The 17,622-nt window shown below is 44.8% G+C and overlaps 3 protein-coding genes across 3 annotated transcripts in view; all 3 read right to left on the minus strand.

The window, feature by feature from the left end:
• Nucleotides 1-4,447, minus strand: part of acot7 (acyl-CoA thioesterase 7) — a 36,677-nt gene extending 32,230 nt beyond the window's left edge. The window contains exon 1 of the mRNA XM_061265939.1: nt 4,122-4,447. Coding sequence (XP_061121923.1) covers nt 4,122-4,219 — 98 coding nt within the window. The 5' untranslated portion in view covers nt 4,220-4,447. The remainder of the gene's footprint in view (nt 1-4,121) is intronic.
• A 1,232-nt stretch (nt 4,448-5,679) lies between these two features.
• LOC133143789 (transcription factor HES-2-like) lies at nt 5,680-6,559 on the minus strand. The gene is made up of 3 exons (XM_061265951.1): nt 6,299-6,559; nt 6,103-6,190; nt 5,680-5,990 (listed from the first exon to the last, which is right to left on the minus strand). The coding sequence occupies exons 1-3, from the start codon at nt 6,557-6,559 to the stop codon at nt 5,680-5,682; spliced, it is 660 nt and encodes a 219-aa protein (XP_061121935.1).
• An 8,048-nt stretch (nt 6,560-14,607) lies between these two features.
• Nucleotides 14,608-16,044, minus strand: hes2.1 (hes family bHLH transcription factor 2, tandem duplicate 1). The gene is made up of 3 exons (XM_061272558.1): nt 15,695-16,044; nt 15,400-15,577; nt 14,608-15,314 (listed from the first exon to the last, which is right to left on the minus strand). The coding sequence occupies exons 1-3, from the start codon at nt 15,782-15,784 to the stop codon at nt 14,980-14,982; spliced, it is 603 nt and encodes a 200-aa protein (XP_061128542.1). The 5' UTR covers nt 15,785-16,044; the 3' UTR covers nt 14,608-14,979.
• Between the last annotated feature and the right edge of the window lie 1,578 nt (nt 16,045-17,622).

Here is a 17,622-nt window from a genome sequence, read left to right on the forward strand (position 1 = left end):
TAGCAATTCACGGGACCGCCTACGATGCGCCTGGATGACGCCGGGACTGCCTTGGATGCGCCTGCACCGCCTTGGATGCACCTGGACTGCCTTGGATGCACCTGGACGGAGCCAGGACTGCCTTGGATGCACCTGGACGAAGCAAGGACTGCCTTGGATGCGCCTGGTCAAAGCCAGGGCTGCCTTGGATGCGCTTGGACAAAGCCAGGACTGATTTGGATGCGTCTGGACGACGCCGGAACCGCCTTGGATGCGCCTGGACTGCCTTGAATGCGCCCGGACGAAGCCAGGAACGCCTTGGATGCGCCTGGACGAAGCCAGGACTGCCTGGACAAAGCCAGGACTGCCTTGGATGTGCCTGGACGAAGCCAGGACTGCCTGGACAAAGCCAGTACCGCCTTGGATGCGCTTGGATGTGCCTTGATGAAGCCAGGACTCCCTGGACAAAGCCAGGACTGCCTTAGATGCGCCTGAACGAAGCTAGGACCACCTTGGATGCGCCTGGACGACGCCGGGACCGCCTCGCGTGCGCCTGGACGACCCCGGGACCGCTTCCGGTGCCCCCGGACGACGCCGGTCCCGCATTGGATGCAACTGAATGAAGCCGGGACCTCCTTGGATGCCCCTGGACGAAGCTGGGACTGCCTTGGATGTGCCTTGATGAAGCCAGGACCGCCTTAAATGCGCCTGGACCAAGCAAGCGCCCAGACAACGCAGGACGGCCCAGGATGCGCCTGGACGAAGCCAGGACTGCCTCGGATGCCCCTGGACAAAGCCAGGACTGCCTTGGATGCGCCTGGGCGAAGCCCGGATCGCCCTTAATGCGCCCGGAGAAATCCGGGACTGCCTTGGATGTGCCTGGACGAAGCCAGGAACGCCTTGGATGCCCCTGGACGAAGCCACGACCGCCTTGGATGCGCCTGGACAACTCCACAACCGCCATGGATGCGCCTGGACGACACCACGACCGCCTTGGATGCGCCTGAACGAAGCTGGGACAGCCTTGGATGCGCCTGGACGAAGCCAGGACCTTCTTGGATACGCCTGGACGAAGCCGGGACCGCCATGGATGCTCCTGGACGAAGCCAGGACCGCATTGGATGCGCCTGGACAAAGCTGAACTGCCTGGACAAAGCCACAATCGCCTTGGATGTGGCTGGACGAATCCAGGACAGCCTTGGATGCGCCTGGACAAAGCTGGACTGCCTGGACAAAGCCATGATCGCCTTGGATGTGGCTGGACAAATCCAAGACAGCCTTGGATGCGCCTGGACGACGCCGGGATCACATTGGATGGCCTGGAGGACGCCGGGACTGTATTGGATGTGCCTGGATGAAGCAAGGACTTCCTCGGATGCGCCTGAACGACCCCGGGACCGGATTGGATGCGCCTGGACGAAGCCAGGATCTCCTTGGATAGGCCTGGACGAAGCTGCGACCGCCTTGGATGTGCCTGGACAAAACCAGGACTGCCTCAGATGTGCCTGGATGAACCCAGGACTTCCTTGGATGCACCTGGAGGAAGCCTGGACTGGCTTGGATGCGCTTGGATGAAGTTGGGACCGCCTTGGATGCGCCTGGACAGAGACAGGACCGCCTTGGATGCGCCTGGATGAAGCCAGGACCGCCTTGGATGCGCCTGGATGAAGCCAGAACGGGCTTGGATGCGCCTGGACCAAGCTAGGACCGTCTTGGATGCGCCTGGACCAAGCCAGGACCACCTTGGATGGTGGCACGAAGCTGCGACCGCCTTGGATGTGCCTGGACGAAACCAGGACTGCCTCAGATGTGCCTGGATGAACCCAGGACTTCCTTGGATGCACCTGGAGGAAGCCTGGACTGGCTTGGATGCGCTTGGATGAAGTTGGGACCGCCTTGGATGCGCCTGGACAGAGACAGGACCGCCTTGGATGCGCCTGGATGAAGCCAGGACCGCCTTGGATGCGCCTGGATGAAGCCAGAACGGGCTTGGATGCGCCTGGACCAAGCTAGGACCGTCTTGGATGCGCCTGGACCAAGCCAGGACCACCTTGGATGCGCCTGGACCAAGTCAGGACCGCCTTGGATGCGCCTGGACCAAGCTAGGACGAACTGATTGAAGCCAGGACTTCCTTGGATGCGCCTGTACAAAGTCAGGGCTGCAGGGCTCGAAGCTTATTTTTTGCCCAAGTTGCCCTCGGGCAAGTTGGAGAAAATTTTACTTGCCCGAAACAAAATTTTACTTGCCCGAATTTTTTTGGAGTGGATTTTTACTTGCCCGACACATTTTTGCAATAAAAAAGACAACACTATAAGTTTTGCCTTCATATGCCTTCGTATCCGCCAACCGGAAACAAGCTCTGCTGGTGCGCAGGCGCAGAAGAGCCAGGGACGAGTGAGGGAGCATGCATTTAATTACGAAGCGCTTTGCAGTTATCAGTGTATTGCAGACTTACACGAGAAACTAACCGCTCCCTAGAAAACAAAATGTCGGACTAGAAGCGGCAGAAGTTGCGAGAAATTATGCACAAAATCGTCTTTTTACAGCTTGAAAACATGGTATTATGGCAGGGCAAGTTCGGGCAAGTGAGGAAAAAATTCTACTTGCCCGTCTGCCATCGCTACTTGCCCCGGGCAATCGGGCAATGGTTAGTTTCGAGCCCTGGGCTGCCTTGGATGCGATTGCCGAGAGTATTTTATTTATGGTTATTTATTATTATTATTTTGCCAATGATTCAGGAAAGCAATCAAAACTGAACCACGTCTTCTGTCCTGTGTTCTGACCGACACCCGGGGGTGAAAAGAGCATAACCATCCGAGCCAACCCCCTATACAGTCCTCAGGCTCTCCAACAATAGCGGTAGCACTTTGCATTATTTTATTGCAATGTTTTTCCTTATTCAGATTGCGCATTATACATGGGTACAAAAATATATTTTTTTATTTTTTATTTTTTTTATCCGGATATGATACGGAGGCCGCCATTACGATTGCGCATTCTTCTCTGCTGTTCACTTCAAACACGCTCCATACGAACACAACTCGATCACCTGCTCGTTTGCTGTCAATGTACCCTACACAAATCCGAAACATTTCTTCGCTATCGAGTTTGCTAGCGCATGCGCAGTGATACTGACTGGCAGAATAACATCCGTTTGTTCCCAAAGATGATCTTTTTTCTGAAATAATTTTACGTTTACGGACTTAAGTAGGACTCAAAATTTGGGTGCGTATTATACAAGGGTACAGGCTTTTTTCCAGCATCAACATGCCATTTTTAGGGTGCGTATTATACATGGGGGCGCATTATACATGGAAAAAAACAGTATATATTTTTGCTCAAAAACAGAAGAAAAAGCAAAAAAAGACTCGAGTTCAATGTGTCATTAGTACACACAACATCACAAGATTAGGTGTAGGAGGACACTAAATGCAAACGTGCTTGCTCCTCAGACGTTCTTGTTGCAAAACATTGACTTCCCATTTAACGTCTTCAGATAGGCTATAAGCAGTGTCACTAAGTTTATTTTGTGATTGTACATACGACACCTGATATCTGTTTGAAGTAATGAACACATATAATATGTTCTTAAATTGTGTTTGCAGAACAATTGATCTTCTGTTTAACACGGATGTGTGACTGTGAGGGAGTGTGGTGGTGTGTTTGCGCCCCCTGTTGGTGAACAAGTGTACAACGACGCAGGACGTGCTGCCAGCTAGGACATGAAGCCGAGTCATAAATGCATATTCTGCTCCAGCTTTTGACCTATTCATATTTTCATGTTCAATAAAGACGTAAGCATCATGCTGCGTGGTTGTCATCATATTCTACGTGTTTGACGGGAAGGTGTGTTTGATGATATGACTCGAGGACGACAAAAATGCTTTATCATCCACTAACTAACACATCCCGTTTGATGCACTACGCCATAACTAAACATTTCGACGCAGTCACCAACAATGATAACGGAGACGGAAATGGAATGCGTGCAAAAAAGATAACGTAGATTAAGCCGGCGAGTAAAGTCTCGCGATGGATGGACGGCCGGTTCCCTGTATGCACTGATCATGTATCCACACGCCGAATGACGAAGTAAGGGACGAGCATGTTGTAATAAACATAACACAATTAAACATCCTACCTGCATATAGTTGAAAGGATGATGCGGCTTCGAGAGGCTTCATCACAGACATGATACTGGTGAGGACGTCCTCTGTCCAATGGTGAAAACGAAGACATTCGCACAGTATCCGGGAGTTAAGTCAGCACGGAAGTAAGTAGTAATTTAGAAAAGAAGCGCTAAATGTTTCTCGCGGGTATAAGGAAACGCAATGTGCTGAACACGATTGAACTGCTGAACGCTGTGCTAAACACGAACACGATTTCATCAAATGTATCTGTGGTGGTTATTTGGGAAATGTCACGCCAACAATTAACAGCGTCCATCCGTCGGCTTCTTTTTGAACGAGGCAACTCTAGAGTACATGAACGCAACACGCCTTGGCAATAACACTCGCGGCCTTTAGGGAGAAGCAGACACCAATACAAGAAGACACCGATGCCGAAACAATTCTTTCATTATATTTATTTATAATATTATTTATTATTATTTAAGGTAATAAATGACAAAACATACGCCCACATATCCAAAAGCATTGGCACTGAACTAGAAATTATTGCTGGCCACACAAAATGTAATTTTAAAAAAACACTTGGTATATCCTAGATCAGGGGTGTCAAACTCTTTTTTTCCGCGGACCGCATTGTAGTCCTAGCTTCTTTCGGAGGGCCATTATGAATGTCAACCTAAATAAATGTATGAGCACCTCATTATATACAGTAAAAACTACAAAACAAACTGGCAAATAACTCGTTTTCAAATCAGACGAGTAAAAACTGGTCAAATATTTAAAAAAGAAAAAATATATTAAAAGTGAAGACAATTTGCAATTCTAGTAATGACACCGATTTGATGCACAATCTGTCTTCGTGGGCCACATAAAATGATGTGGTGGGCCAGATCTGGCCACGGGGCCTTGAGTTTGACATCTGTGTCCTAGATATTTTCACCTAGGGATGTACTCACTTTTGTTGCCAGTGGGTTATAAACCAATTGCATTGTGTGTTTTCAGAGGACAACTGTGATGGATTAACTTTTATATAGGCCTACTGTACAAACAGAATTCTACAGCGTGAGGAAAAAAAGACAAGTGCACATCACTACGACGTCGAAGTTTTATTTTTTTTTAATACAAACATTACACAAACACAAAAAATGCTGTAAAATGGAATAAAACATCCCAAAAGGGATACCTGCAGTGACACACAATATGTCCACAAAATCAATCTGCACAGATTCACAACACTGAAATCATACAGTGCAAATTCACTAACAGTGACCCTTGGGGTCTTACAGGGCGGTTTCAATAGCCCTTAATCATTCAGTCATCAAAACAGACCAAATATTTAACCTAAAACATACATGCGGAGTTTTAACCAAATACGACAGTCTAGATGTCAACTTATACAAGACAACCGACGCGTACGCAAAAGGGAAAGTATACAATACTCGGCTAAGTCGATTTATGGTAAATCTTAAACGCAGGCCTATACAAGTCGACATGTAATATGTACATGTACATAACATGCTGCCATAGTCGTTTCGAGGGCCTGCTGTGGATCCACTAGACGAGAATAATCTACCAGGGTCTCCACATGGGGGCAATGTTGAGCTGTGGAGCTGAGCGCGCTCCACTTGGGTGCACCGCGCCCTCGGGTTTGTGGCCCAGGCTGGACTTCAGGCTAAGAAGCCTCTGCTGGATGTGCGGGAAAGCCCCGGAGCTCTGGCTGCAGCAGTTGTGGCACTGCCTGTTGTTGTTGGCCGACATGGACCGCTGGATGAAGTCGGTCACCTGTCGGGTGGCATCGGGCTCGAGGCTGCTTTTCGGAAGGAGCGCAGAGACGCGCTGGAGGCAAGCTTTGTAGCCCTCTTTGTAACTGTCTGTGGAATCTGAAATACAAGTGATGGTGTTGAGCTGTTGAATCAACGAATGAACGTATAAAAAAAAGCCGTATTGTATTTCTGACTTTGTGTAAGTAGGCTCTTTGAGCAGGCGACTCACTTTTATTTTGGACAGGGGGCATGTCACTGAGGAACCTCACAGTCATCTCCAAGATGTCTGCTTTCTCCAGCTTAGAGTAGCGACTTTTCTGCAAATTTAAAAAAAAAAAAAATCAAATGTTAAAACAAACGAGCCTTACTTTGATCATTTCACATCTAACAATATGTTCAATGAACTGAAATCAAAAACAACATACATCTTTGCCGGTAAGAGGAAGAATGAGGTCCTTCAAGTGGTTCAGGCTGTCGTTAATACGAGCACGCCTTCTTTTCTCCACCAATGGTTTCATCGTCTGAAAATTATAAACCAAGTTTAGTGGCGGTACAATAAATAGAGAACATTTGCGCACATTTAAAAGACAACTCACCTTTCTGAGCTCTAGGGCTTCTTTCCTTTTGGCCACGGTGGAATTAGGGGAAAAGGATGCTAGAGCATCACAAGTCATGTTTGGAGACATGTTCTTCGTCCTATGAGTTCTGGAGATGTATCCTCGACAGATACCAGCGGAGAACTGTGTCCAACCGTCAGCGGCTGAGGTTTATATCCGCGTCCACGGCGTCGGTACCCGTGCGTCACGGCTACGCCCCCAAGCCAACACCAAACGTCGTGACTGGCCACGCATTCGATCAAAACAACAGAATAAAAGCTTCACGTTTATTAGGACATTAGGATAGCCATCTGTCTTCTACTTAAATCCAAGCGTGACAACTGCATTGCGTGTCTGCATTATGAGAAGCAAAAACTATATGCATAATCCACATCCAGACGCCACGCGTAAAACCTGTTTGCTCGCACACAAAACCAACCAAACCAACCAACAAAACATTTGAAGATGCCATTTTTCAATAGTTACATACATTACTTTATTTGTCGTAGAAAGAATAACACGGATTGTATAATTGTGCGTAATTCTACAGAAACCACGTTTTTTTGCATTTTTACGCGTAGACTCAAGACTGTTCTAAATATAAAACAAAGCCAATCTAATGCAATGAATTACTTCATTTTACTCAATTGTACTGATTTTATATTTCAGATAGTATAAAAATTATAAAATACTTGTAGCATTATTGACTCTTTGTGTTGTTTAGTGTTCATCATAAAATGCATTTTACTGCGTTTTATACCTAAGGATGTTTGCTCATGTAAACTATATAGTTTTTACGGGGCGCCCATTTATTAAATAAATACTTAAACAAAAGACAGCGTAATACAGCTGTCTGAATTGAAGCAGCCTGTATGCATGCATGGAAATAGGGTCCGCAGGCACCCAGTCTCCTGCTCCAATCCAATCCACGCTACATCAAGTAAACCCAAGCCACGCTACTTCCAAATAACATCTGCTCACACATTTTGACAACAATAATTTTGCATATGAGATTTATGCAGTTCTAGCCAGGGGTGGGGGGACGAGGTCGCAATACCTGCAGGGTGTTTGTGCGTCCTGCTGCCAACGCTACGCACAGAATGGCGGGTGCTGGAACCGTGAGGGCCGGGCGCGTCGCTGATTTGATGCACACAAAGAAAACATTTCTTTTGAGTTATTTCCCAAAATGTGGGAAAATAACTCAAAAGAAATGATTGCGCGTTTGACTCATTTCTGCCAAGTAGTGGATAATTCAGCGGACAGAGGAAGGTTTATTTCACCCTTTATGCGTCGTGCTTTCCCAAATTTGTGTACTTATCAGCGAGTCTCAAGTTAGAATTGTATCGAACAATAACTGAAGATGTATGACAAGCCATCAGATGCCGCTGCACTCTGGGGAACCACGCGTGCAGCACGCGCCACGGTGACCAGATGGCTCTCTGCCCCCCCTCTTCCGATCACCCTCATTCTCCTTCAGCCTGTACCCATCCAGTCATCCTGCAGCGCAGACATCCCAGCACCGTTAGTCGTACTACGCGCGTGCGCGCACGCACACACACAGGCACGCACACGATTGTATGGGTTTTCTTTTGTTTTGTTGACGCGCATGACACATGATCCCAAGCACTTTTGGCGTGGCTACCCCATCTGCATGTTTATAATGTGAAACTGATTCGAATCGTTACCATCCCAACCCCAGCCCCGATATGGAGGCTTTGGTCCACATTTTTGTTCTATAGCTTGACAGCCATTTTGTGCGTCCAGGCAATCATGGGATGCATGTTTTTGCATATTGTTTTCTCAATCCGGTAGAGGGCATAGGAAGTATTTTGTATGGACTAGAAAAGAAATGTAGACAAGAAAGAAAGAAAGAAAGAAAGAAAGAAAGAAAGAAAGAAAGAAAGAAAGAAAGAAAGAAAGAAAGAAAGAAAGAAAGAAAGAAAGAAAGAAAGAAAGAAAGAAAGAAAGAAAGAAAGAAAGAAAGAAAGAAAGAAAGAAAGAAAGAAAAAGAAAGAGACACAAACACAAGTCACGTCCCGTCCCCGGTTGTTTTATTATGTGCATGTTGCCATGATTTCTGTTCGCGCCGCGACTTATACTGAGGAGCGACTTATATGTGAATTTTTTCAAAAATTGTCAAAAAAAAAAAAAAAAAGTGAAACCGCGATGTAGCAAGGGATTACTGTAATTTGAATTTCAAGTGACGTCAGCAGCGCGGTGCGGCGGTTGTTTACAAAACGGACAAAGATTGATCACGGGATGACGAAGATGACAAGGTCCCCACGTACTACCGGCATCATTAGCGGTGACACAGAGGACGAAGAGTTTGAAGGATTTAATGATTTGGAGTGACAGAGAAGGTTTGGAAAACTATTATGGCTTTTACGCACGCCCGGTCCTACTCTACGGAGTATTCTTCTACCTCCGTGGATGGAAGTCTGGAGCCGGCGCTCGGCCGGGTGGCTGTCCGGGGACGGTGGATGGGGCTCGGACATGGGTTTTACGCACGCCCGGTCCTACTCTACGGAGCTCTCTTTCACCTCCATGGATGGAAGTCGGGGGCCGGTGCTCGGCCGAGTGGCTGTCCGGGGACGGTGGATGGGGCTTGGACATGGCTTTTACGCACGCCCGGTCCTATTCTATGAAGCTCTCTTCCACCTCCGGGGATGGAAGTCCACGCCGCCACACGCCTGGAAGTACACGCCGGTGCTTGGGGCCGCGGTTAACTATTTATGTTATAGTTATTTGATATATTTTATTTCGTGTAGCAACTTATATATGTTTTTATCGTTACAGTTCAGTAGTTGTTGGCTCGTTGAACTCTTGTTTTGTTAAATAAAGAGCCGTTTACCAAACCCACATCTTTCCTTGTACTTTGTTAACGCTACAATATAGTTATATACTAGATCTGTGGAATAACGACAAGGCTGACGTCAGGGCGCACGCGCGGCGTTGTTGACAAAGGATGAGGAATTTGATTGATGGATTGACACAGATGGTTTGATAATATTACTGCTTGTATAATAGTTATTTGATATATAATTTATACGTCGTTATATGGGCCTGTGGAATATTTTGACAAATATACGTATATTGTTGCCAAAGGACGATCGATGGATTTAATGAATTGGAGTGACACAGATGGTTTTATAAACGTGTTATTTATGTAATAGTTTTCTTAATAACTCTGAATGTTACATCAGGCCCGGTCTCAGCTCTTCGTTTGTGTCTATATCACGTTAGCATACCTATCGTTTAGCCTGTTGTTGCTCGTTCATGTCTGTTCTTGGTGTTGGATTTTGTCGAATAAATTTCCCCCAAAATGCGACTTATACTTTGGAGTGACTTATATATGTTTTTTTCACGTTATTGTGCATTTTATGGCTAATGCGAAGCTATATTCCGGACCAACTTTTAGTCCGAAAAATATGATACTGTACAAAATACTGTATACCTCAGATCAAATGATGAACATGAGAAAAAAGTAGAGATTTCCAGCCCTTGTTTTATGGTATTGACATCTGTGTTAAACACACACAACACACAACAGAGCACCTTTATTTTGAAACCACACGTTTTTTTGAGTGAGCACAAATATCTGACCAGACATACAGTAAGCCTTACTTGCAGTAACACAATCAAGGCTGCGACCCGTTGACTTCACCAGACTGTTGCTTTATTCATTTGGAATGCTTTTACTTAAGCCTTTTAAAAATCTTGTTTGGGGCAGGGGCTTCAGGAGGTGAAATGTATGCTCCATTGAGTTAAAGTCAGATGGTTGACTTTGTCAGCCACCTCACCCCTCATGAAATCGTTTGGTTTAACTTGGGAGTGTTTTTCAGGTCATTGTCTTGCATCATTGTCAGGCTGATGAAGCTTCTCCTGATTAGTTTGGATGCATTTTTCTGTAAATTGACAGACAAAATGATTCTTTTAGATTTCAGACTTCATGACATGACCTCCATCATGCTTTACAGAAGAATGAGCTTGCGTGTTTTGAATCAGGAGCATCCAATCACCCCCTTCCCTGTGGAGGTTGGCAGTGATGTCAACTGACTGTTGTCTTTCGGTGTTTCTTCACAGCTCTTTCTGTCATCAACTGCTGCTACTACCCTTGGCCAAACTGTTTGAGGCCCGTTGCTCAGTACACTAACCGTTCTTTTCTTTTTCAGAACATTTCAAATCATTGTATAGGCTATGCCCAATATTTGTGCAATAGCTCAAATCATATACCCCTCTCTTTTCCCAGCTTCAAAATGGCCCGTCTCTCTCCCAATGCCATTGTGCTTGGTGAAAATTGTGCTTTTTCTGTGATTGTCAGCTGCAGGTCATGATAATTCGCTAAGGACAAATTGAAGCAAGTGGACTTTTGTTAAACTAATTTGTTTTGGGGGTTTTTAACATTCAAAAGTGACCTGGGAAATTATGCTGTCAGGCTAGCAATATGCAAATGTGACATCATCCATTTGTGGAATCAAATCAGCATTTATTTGGACAGGGCTCAATTAAATGTCAGAAAATATGAATTGCCCACAACCCAAACCAGTAACTGTTAATGTTTTACTGTAAAAATTAGAAAAAAAAAAGATGAAATGTAGCAGCACTGTTTTATCTTTTTTCTTCCTGTCAAGACCATAAATGCCATTTGTTGATTTTTGCATTTTACATTGGTATATGTACATTGTTGCAAAGATGTGCACTTTGCGAGGCACACTTGCTGCACGCGCCCCTCACAGTCCCGCTGAGATGCAGAGATTAATTGAAGGGACTGCACGAGGGGGGGGGGGGGTAAGGGAGGCACCTCTTCTCCCATTCTATGCCGTCGGTTAGAGTCCCCTTTTGTCTTTTCAAGTAAATTGGGCGTCTGTAACCCATCTGTGCAAGCCGGATAACAGGGAGCCTTTGTCTCTCAAGGTCCCAACACTTCACAGGAATTAAGTCACATGCATGTTGCAGGTTTTGGGATGAAGGAGGGAGTGGGGGGGAAGCAAGAGTAAAACGCCATCTGACTTTTTTTCACAGTGTTTGTTTGAGTTGCTGGTTTTGTGCCAATGTGGTTGGCTTGTTGGATTCGTATTATTTTTATGGAACTAGAAACCAGACAGGTTGATGATAAAAAAAGGTCTTAAAATTGCAGAATAGAATAAAAAATATCAATCACTTGTACCAGTGAAAGAACAGATTACACATTTTTTTGTTTCAAATCTGAAAAATCCACAAAGATTGAAAAATAAAGTAATCGTGTGTGCAGTAGGAAGTTGCCAACTGCTCACGTCACGTATGTGGCTAGCGATATTATCCGCAAGGGGAAATCTTGCAGTTTTTACTGTAAAAACACAGTTTGCACACGCCAACTCTTGGACTCCAGCGAATCATTTTCTACTTCCACATTGGAACATATGGGTTGTAGTTGCCATGTAAATCTGATGCATCATTTATAGGTCAAAAATTTAAAAACAAAAAGAAAATATCTCAAAAACCTGATGTGCTAGCCTAGGAAAAGTAAAACAAAATTCAAATAAGCATCAAAAACACATTTAGGAATACAAAAAGTCATCTCTGATACTGCCAGTACAATCATTAAATACATTTTTATATTTAAGCTAATATTTAAGAATTTTAACATATTTCAGATTTTTCTTTGTACTTTTTGAAAATGTCCAGCCTGGCCTTTCTATTCATTTTGCAACTGAGTTATTTCTATCTTCTAGTGTAGCTGCTGTACTTTCGCGCACTGGTAAGCACATCTGCCTCACAGTTCAGAGGTTGTGGGTTCGAGTCTGGCTCTAGCCGTCCTATGCGGGGTTTTCATGTTCTTCCCATACATGTGTGGGTTTCCTCCGGGTACTCCGGTTTCCTCCCACATTCTAAAAACATGCATGGTAGGCTGATTGACCACTCCAAATTGTTCATACCGTTTTTTGCCATGTATAATGCGCCCCCATGTATAATACGCACCCTAAAAATGGCATGTCGATGCTGGAAAAAAGCCTGTACCCCTGTATAATACGCAGCCAAATTTTGACTCCTACTTAAGTCCGTAAACGTAAAATTATTTCAGAAAAAAGATCATCTTTGGGAACAACCGGATGTTATTCTGCCGGTCAGTATCACTGCGCATGCGCTAGCAAACTCGATAGCGGAGAAATGTTTTGGATTTGTGTAGGGTACATTGTGACAGCAAACGAGCAGGTGATACGAGAGCATTGTGTTTGTATGGAGCGTGTTTGAAGTGAACAGCAGAGAGGAAAGGAACAAGGCAAAGTGTTGTGAAATAAAATATTACCTGTAATACGCATTTAGGTAGAGAACTGAAGTCTCGCTCTTTATATAGCTGACGTGTCTTGCGCATCCGTTCTGCGCATACTGTCATGGCGGCCTCCGTATGATATCCGGTCTGCGATGGAGATTAAAAAACAAACAATATTTGACAATAACACACCATCAACGATTGCATCATCGCATCAAACGATGTGTCGTCAATTATGAATTTTACTGACTAAGTGTGTTGGGCAGGATGGCTGAATGCGATGCCCGATTGACAACAAACAAGAAGAAAGGTGATTTCAAGTTTTATTTCGAGGGAGATTTTCTTCAAAAACCCATGTATAATACGCACCCAAGATTTGAGGACAATAAATTAGTTAGATTTTGCGCATTATACATGGGAAAAACGGTAAGTGGGCTTGTGAGTGTGTGTTTTGTAAATTTCAACACTAGTCGAGCCATTAAACCAGCTGTACAGGAAGCCACTTGTGTCTATGTTTGGAGGGAGTAACAGACACAAATCAGAAGAAAAATAATCGGAAGACCATTTTGCTAAAAAGCACAGAGAAGCATCACAAAAGTTTTGAAACAAATTTTATGTAATGAATCATGAGACCTAGATGAAAGGCCTAAGCACGAAGGATGAGAGGATCTGCTCCTGATCCAAATCTCTCAGTCTCGTCTGTAAAGCAAGCTGCAGGTCATGTCATGGCTTGTGCATGCATGGCAGCTTCTGGAACTGGGTCGATCATCTTCATTGATGATGTAACTCATGATGGGAGCAGCAGAATGAATTATGAAATATACAAAACCATTTTGTAAAACCATTTTGTCTGGTAATTTAATGCAAAAAAACAGACTAATTAGGTGTCATCAATGGCCCAAAACGCACAGCCAACACGACAAAAGACTTCACCAGGGGGAGAGTAGAAGGTCTTATAGCCTGGCCAAGCCTAGCCAAGACCTTAACCCAATAGAGTATTCATTTCACTTCCTGAAGAGGCGACTGAAGAGGGAAACCTCCAAAAAGAAGAATTGAAAGTAAAGGCCTTGAAAACTATTACAAATTAAAAAAAATGCAACAGTCTGGTCAATGAGTCGCAGGGTTGATGCAGTTATTGCAAAAAAGCATTAAGCCACTATAAATATGAAATGCTATTCACTTCAACCGTATTTTATTGGGTCTGTTCCAATACATCTGCTCACTTGGCTTCAAACAAAAAGGTGCATCTAGAAATTCTGATCTTTTTTCTCAGTCTACAACAAAAACAAAGGAATTGATCTGGATCCAATACATTCAAAGGTGACTTGATCAGAAATCGTTGATATTGTCTTTTTTTTATTGTGTAAAATGTTTGTCCTTGCACATTTGAATTGTTTTCCCTTGTGTTTTAAAAAATATTTTTGGATTGGTCAGCATGTTTGACCTTGTCCAAGTATAATTTGCATTTTCCGAAGAACTGTACACTCAAACTTAATGGCAAACAATTGTACTTAAAATATCAAGATAATAATTTGTATTGTTTTTAAATGTGGTGTGTAACACTCGGATAAAAATAATACAAAACTATAGCATTGGAGTTGATGACAAGTGCAACAGGCTGGAGTGTGTTTTGGGGGCTGCATGTGCACACGCAGCCACGCAATGACCTCAGTGTTCTTCCCACCGAATTGGCGGCAAGCAGTGAGGCGCCTCATGCAGCAACAATAGAGCAGCTGCTCTCATCATCAATGGGCTTAGGTTGACCTGTGGCTTTATGCATTTGCCGCCTTTTTCCTAAACCCAACATCTTACTCATTATCAGCTTTTCACGACACCATAAAACACAAATTCAACATAACATTTTTGTGTGTTATTAATGCACATTTATTGACTTTTTCCAGTGATACATCTCATGAATCATTTTCATGCATGCTCTCAACATATTTATTTAACACATAGTGTTTACCGCCTATTCTTTTGCACAGACTAAAATACTTTGAAGTCCATCGTGCAAACCTCAAACTGAGTAACCCTTAGGGTTTTACAAAAGTGTTGTCGACAACCCGTGCCCTTGAAACCCCAAAGAGGATTGCATTAATAAAACGTATGTAAAACGATACTGCTTCTTTGGGATCTGTGCTCGATTTTACCCAAAATGAACCAATTGCTTGGTTATATTGACGATCCAAATATTCTTCTATTCATTGCGTATGTTAAGTGGCACGAAATAAATAAGGCATTAAATAAGTGTCCATTAAATCTACCAGGGCCTCCACATGTCCGCGCTGACAGCAGGCGGGACTTGTTGCGCTGCAGGAGAGCCCGCAGCCGCCGGCTGCGACTGCGGCTGGCTGTCTGCCCTCATAGCGCTCAAGCCGGACTTGAGGCTAAGTAGCCTCTGTTGGATGTGGGGGAATGCCCTGGACGTCTGTGCGCAGCAGTTCATGCAGGACGGGGTGACCGTGGCGGACATGGAGCGCCGCACAAAGTCACTGACGCGCTGACACGCGTCCTGGTTGAGGCTTGTTTGAGGGAGCAGAGCGGAGACCCGCTGGAGGCACGCTTTGTAGCCTTCTCTGTAACTTTCCGCGGGATCTGAATCGGAAGCAAATATTGAATATTATTCACTTATTCAGGGATATTGATGACTATTTTTCGGGCTGTATGGTCAGTATCTCACCTTTCGACGCCGGGAGGTCCCTGAGGAAACGGACCGTCATTTCCAGAATGTCCGCTTTCTCCAGCTTTGAGTAGCGCGCGTTGTCTTTGCCAACCAGAGGCAGGATGAGACTCTTCAAATGGCTCAAACTGTCATTAATACGAGCACGCCTCCTCTTCTCCAACAGCGGTTTGAGAGTCTGGAAGAAATAATGAACGATAAGGTGTTATGCAAGCGCAACTGTATAGTCGACTCACGATAGGGAGAAAAAAAATGCTCTGAAAACACGAGCAGTGTTTTTTTTTTTTGTCCTTACCTTTCTCAGCTCGTGGGCTTGTTTCCTCTGGGCCACGGTAGATCTGACAGTGAGAGGCTGGCTGGCCTCGGAAGTGATGCTGGGACTCATATTTTGCGGGCACTTGTGCTTGTGAGATGTGTTTGAATTTGGGGCAGAAGTGTGTAGCGGAGCTGTGCCGCCCTCCTATTTATATGCCTTCGGCGCGTCACAGGGGCGGGACACAAGCCACTGCGCGGTTTGATCCGGGAGGAGGGGGCTGGGGGTTCAAGACCTTTGGGAAATGAATTAATGACATGCGCTCCTCTCTGGGCCATCTGTCCTGTCGGGTAGCATGCAGCCAAGCGCTGGTATGCAGGGATCATTCGTGGAGTCGCTGCAGATTGGCTTCATATTACAGATTTTATTCAATGTTGTTGCACTTTACATCTTCTGATTGAAGATGCGAAGAAGACGACTGAACACGAAAAGCAAAATTCCGTGCAACATTTCTCTTTATTTCATTTGCCTTTTGGTGAAAAGTAGTGGTCTTTCAGAAGATGTTATACTGTTATACGATGGACAAATACACATTACAATTTAATAAATCTCTCGGGTTCACAACATGAATGTGTTATAGGCGTTTATATATTTTTTTACTGCCACAAAACCACATAAGGATCTTTGTTTCTACTATGGCAAGACTAAATTATTCCTAAAATGCAGTAAGCCACGCCACGCCATCTAACATCTGCTCGTGAACCCCCACAGAAGCTTGTTGCCAATGCCAACAACACAATCATGTTTATCAGTATGGATGCTGCGGCTGGTTGTGCTGGGGGCGGGGGGCAACGTAGTGACGTGATACAAAAGTGATGCCGAGTTACAGTTCCTCACACACAATGCGGTTGGGGGCTGCACGATATGCCCATGTGATTTGCATGGACCTAACGACATGCGACAGGGCAGTAGTGAAAAACAATATAGGCATATGCATTTAATCATTTTTATGTTTAAAAAAGGCATATATGTTGAGAAAGTAGAGTCAGGTATTGACTGAAGAGGTCCTGGGTAGAAACTGGTACACCGGTGACGAGAAGGGTCTTGCAGCAACATATTTAAGAAACAATTAAGCCGTTCCTGCATGGTCCTATGATTCGTGTCAAACGTGTTGTGTGGTACAAACATTTGGCTAATAAATAATGTGCAATTATCATCGGTCAATTGTAATATTGTTACTCAGTTCATGTGTAAAGATTTTTTTGTATGCATTCTCACCATGCACCGATGGGCTTCAGCGACTACCTCCGCAAAATAGAGCCCTGAGTTGCCGGTGGGACTCACGCGCTCGGCACGCGCCAAAACCACGCAACAGATGGCAAGCCACAGTTTGAATCAGGCGCCACCGCCAAAGCACCGCTCCCTCCGCCCCGATGGCAATCTTCTCCACGGTGGAGACTCCACCCCTACCCTGGGCTGGCTGTATACGAACGAGCTGGAATACAACTATTTTTGTTAACATTTCATACACAATTATTTGGATCCATGCACCCCGGCAACATTCAGCTCGCGCGGCTGCAAGCTGTCTTGGCCATGAGCTGCACAGTTTTGCACGCGTCCTGTCCCATGGGGCCCCAACTAACTGCCACGTCCAGTCAGCATGGGAACAGGTCCCTTTTGGTGAAGCAACGTTTAAAAAAAAAAAAAAAATAGGAGAGGGGCTTCAGTTAGGGGCTTTTTTTGTCCTAGTTTCAGCGTGGGTATCCATCTGTGCAAGCCGAGACCACAGTGATCTTTTGTTGAACGACATCCTGAGAAGTTGAATTATGAAGGGGCTTCCGGGGACTCCTTAAAGAGAGGGGGTTGGTAGCTGTATCTTTACACATATACAGTATTTGCTTTTAACTAAATGGCAAGCTATATTGTGTTTGTTTTCCACATCAATTTAAATGGATTATTTCTAGACACCC

The sequence above is a fragment of the Syngnathus typhle genome, linkage group LG2, assembly GCF_033458585.1.
Source record: "Syngnathus typhle isolate RoL2023-S1 ecotype Sweden linkage group LG2, RoL_Styp_1.0, whole genome shotgun sequence".
NCBI classification, from domain to species: Eukaryota; Metazoa; Chordata; class Actinopteri; order Syngnathiformes; family Syngnathidae; genus Syngnathus; species Syngnathus typhle.

Coding starts and splice junctions, on each gene's coding strand:
- LOC133143789 (XM_061265951.1), bottom strand. CDS start 6,559: ATGTCTCCAAACATGACTTGTGATGCTCTAGCATCCTTTTCCCCTAAT. Junction 6,191..6,298: donor TTCCTCTTACCGGCAAAGAT/GTATGTTGTTTT, acceptor TTAAATTTGCAG/AAAAGTCGCTACTCTAAGCT. Junction 5,991..6,102: donor GCCCCCTGTCCAAAATAAAA/GTGAGTCGCCTG, acceptor CTTGTATTTCAG/ATTCCACAGACAGTTACAAA.
- hes2.1 (XM_061272558.1), bottom strand. CDS start 15,784: ATGAGTCCCAGCATCACTTCCGAGGCCAGCCAGCCTCTCACTGTCAGA. Junction 15,578..15,694: donor AAGCCCACGAGCTGAGAAAG/GTAAGGACAAAA, acceptor TATTTCTTCCAG/ACTCTCAAACCGCTGTTGGA. Junction 15,315..15,399: donor GGACCTCCCGGCGTCGAAAG/GTGAGATACTGA, acceptor CTTCCGATTCAG/ATCCCGCGGAAAGTTACAGA.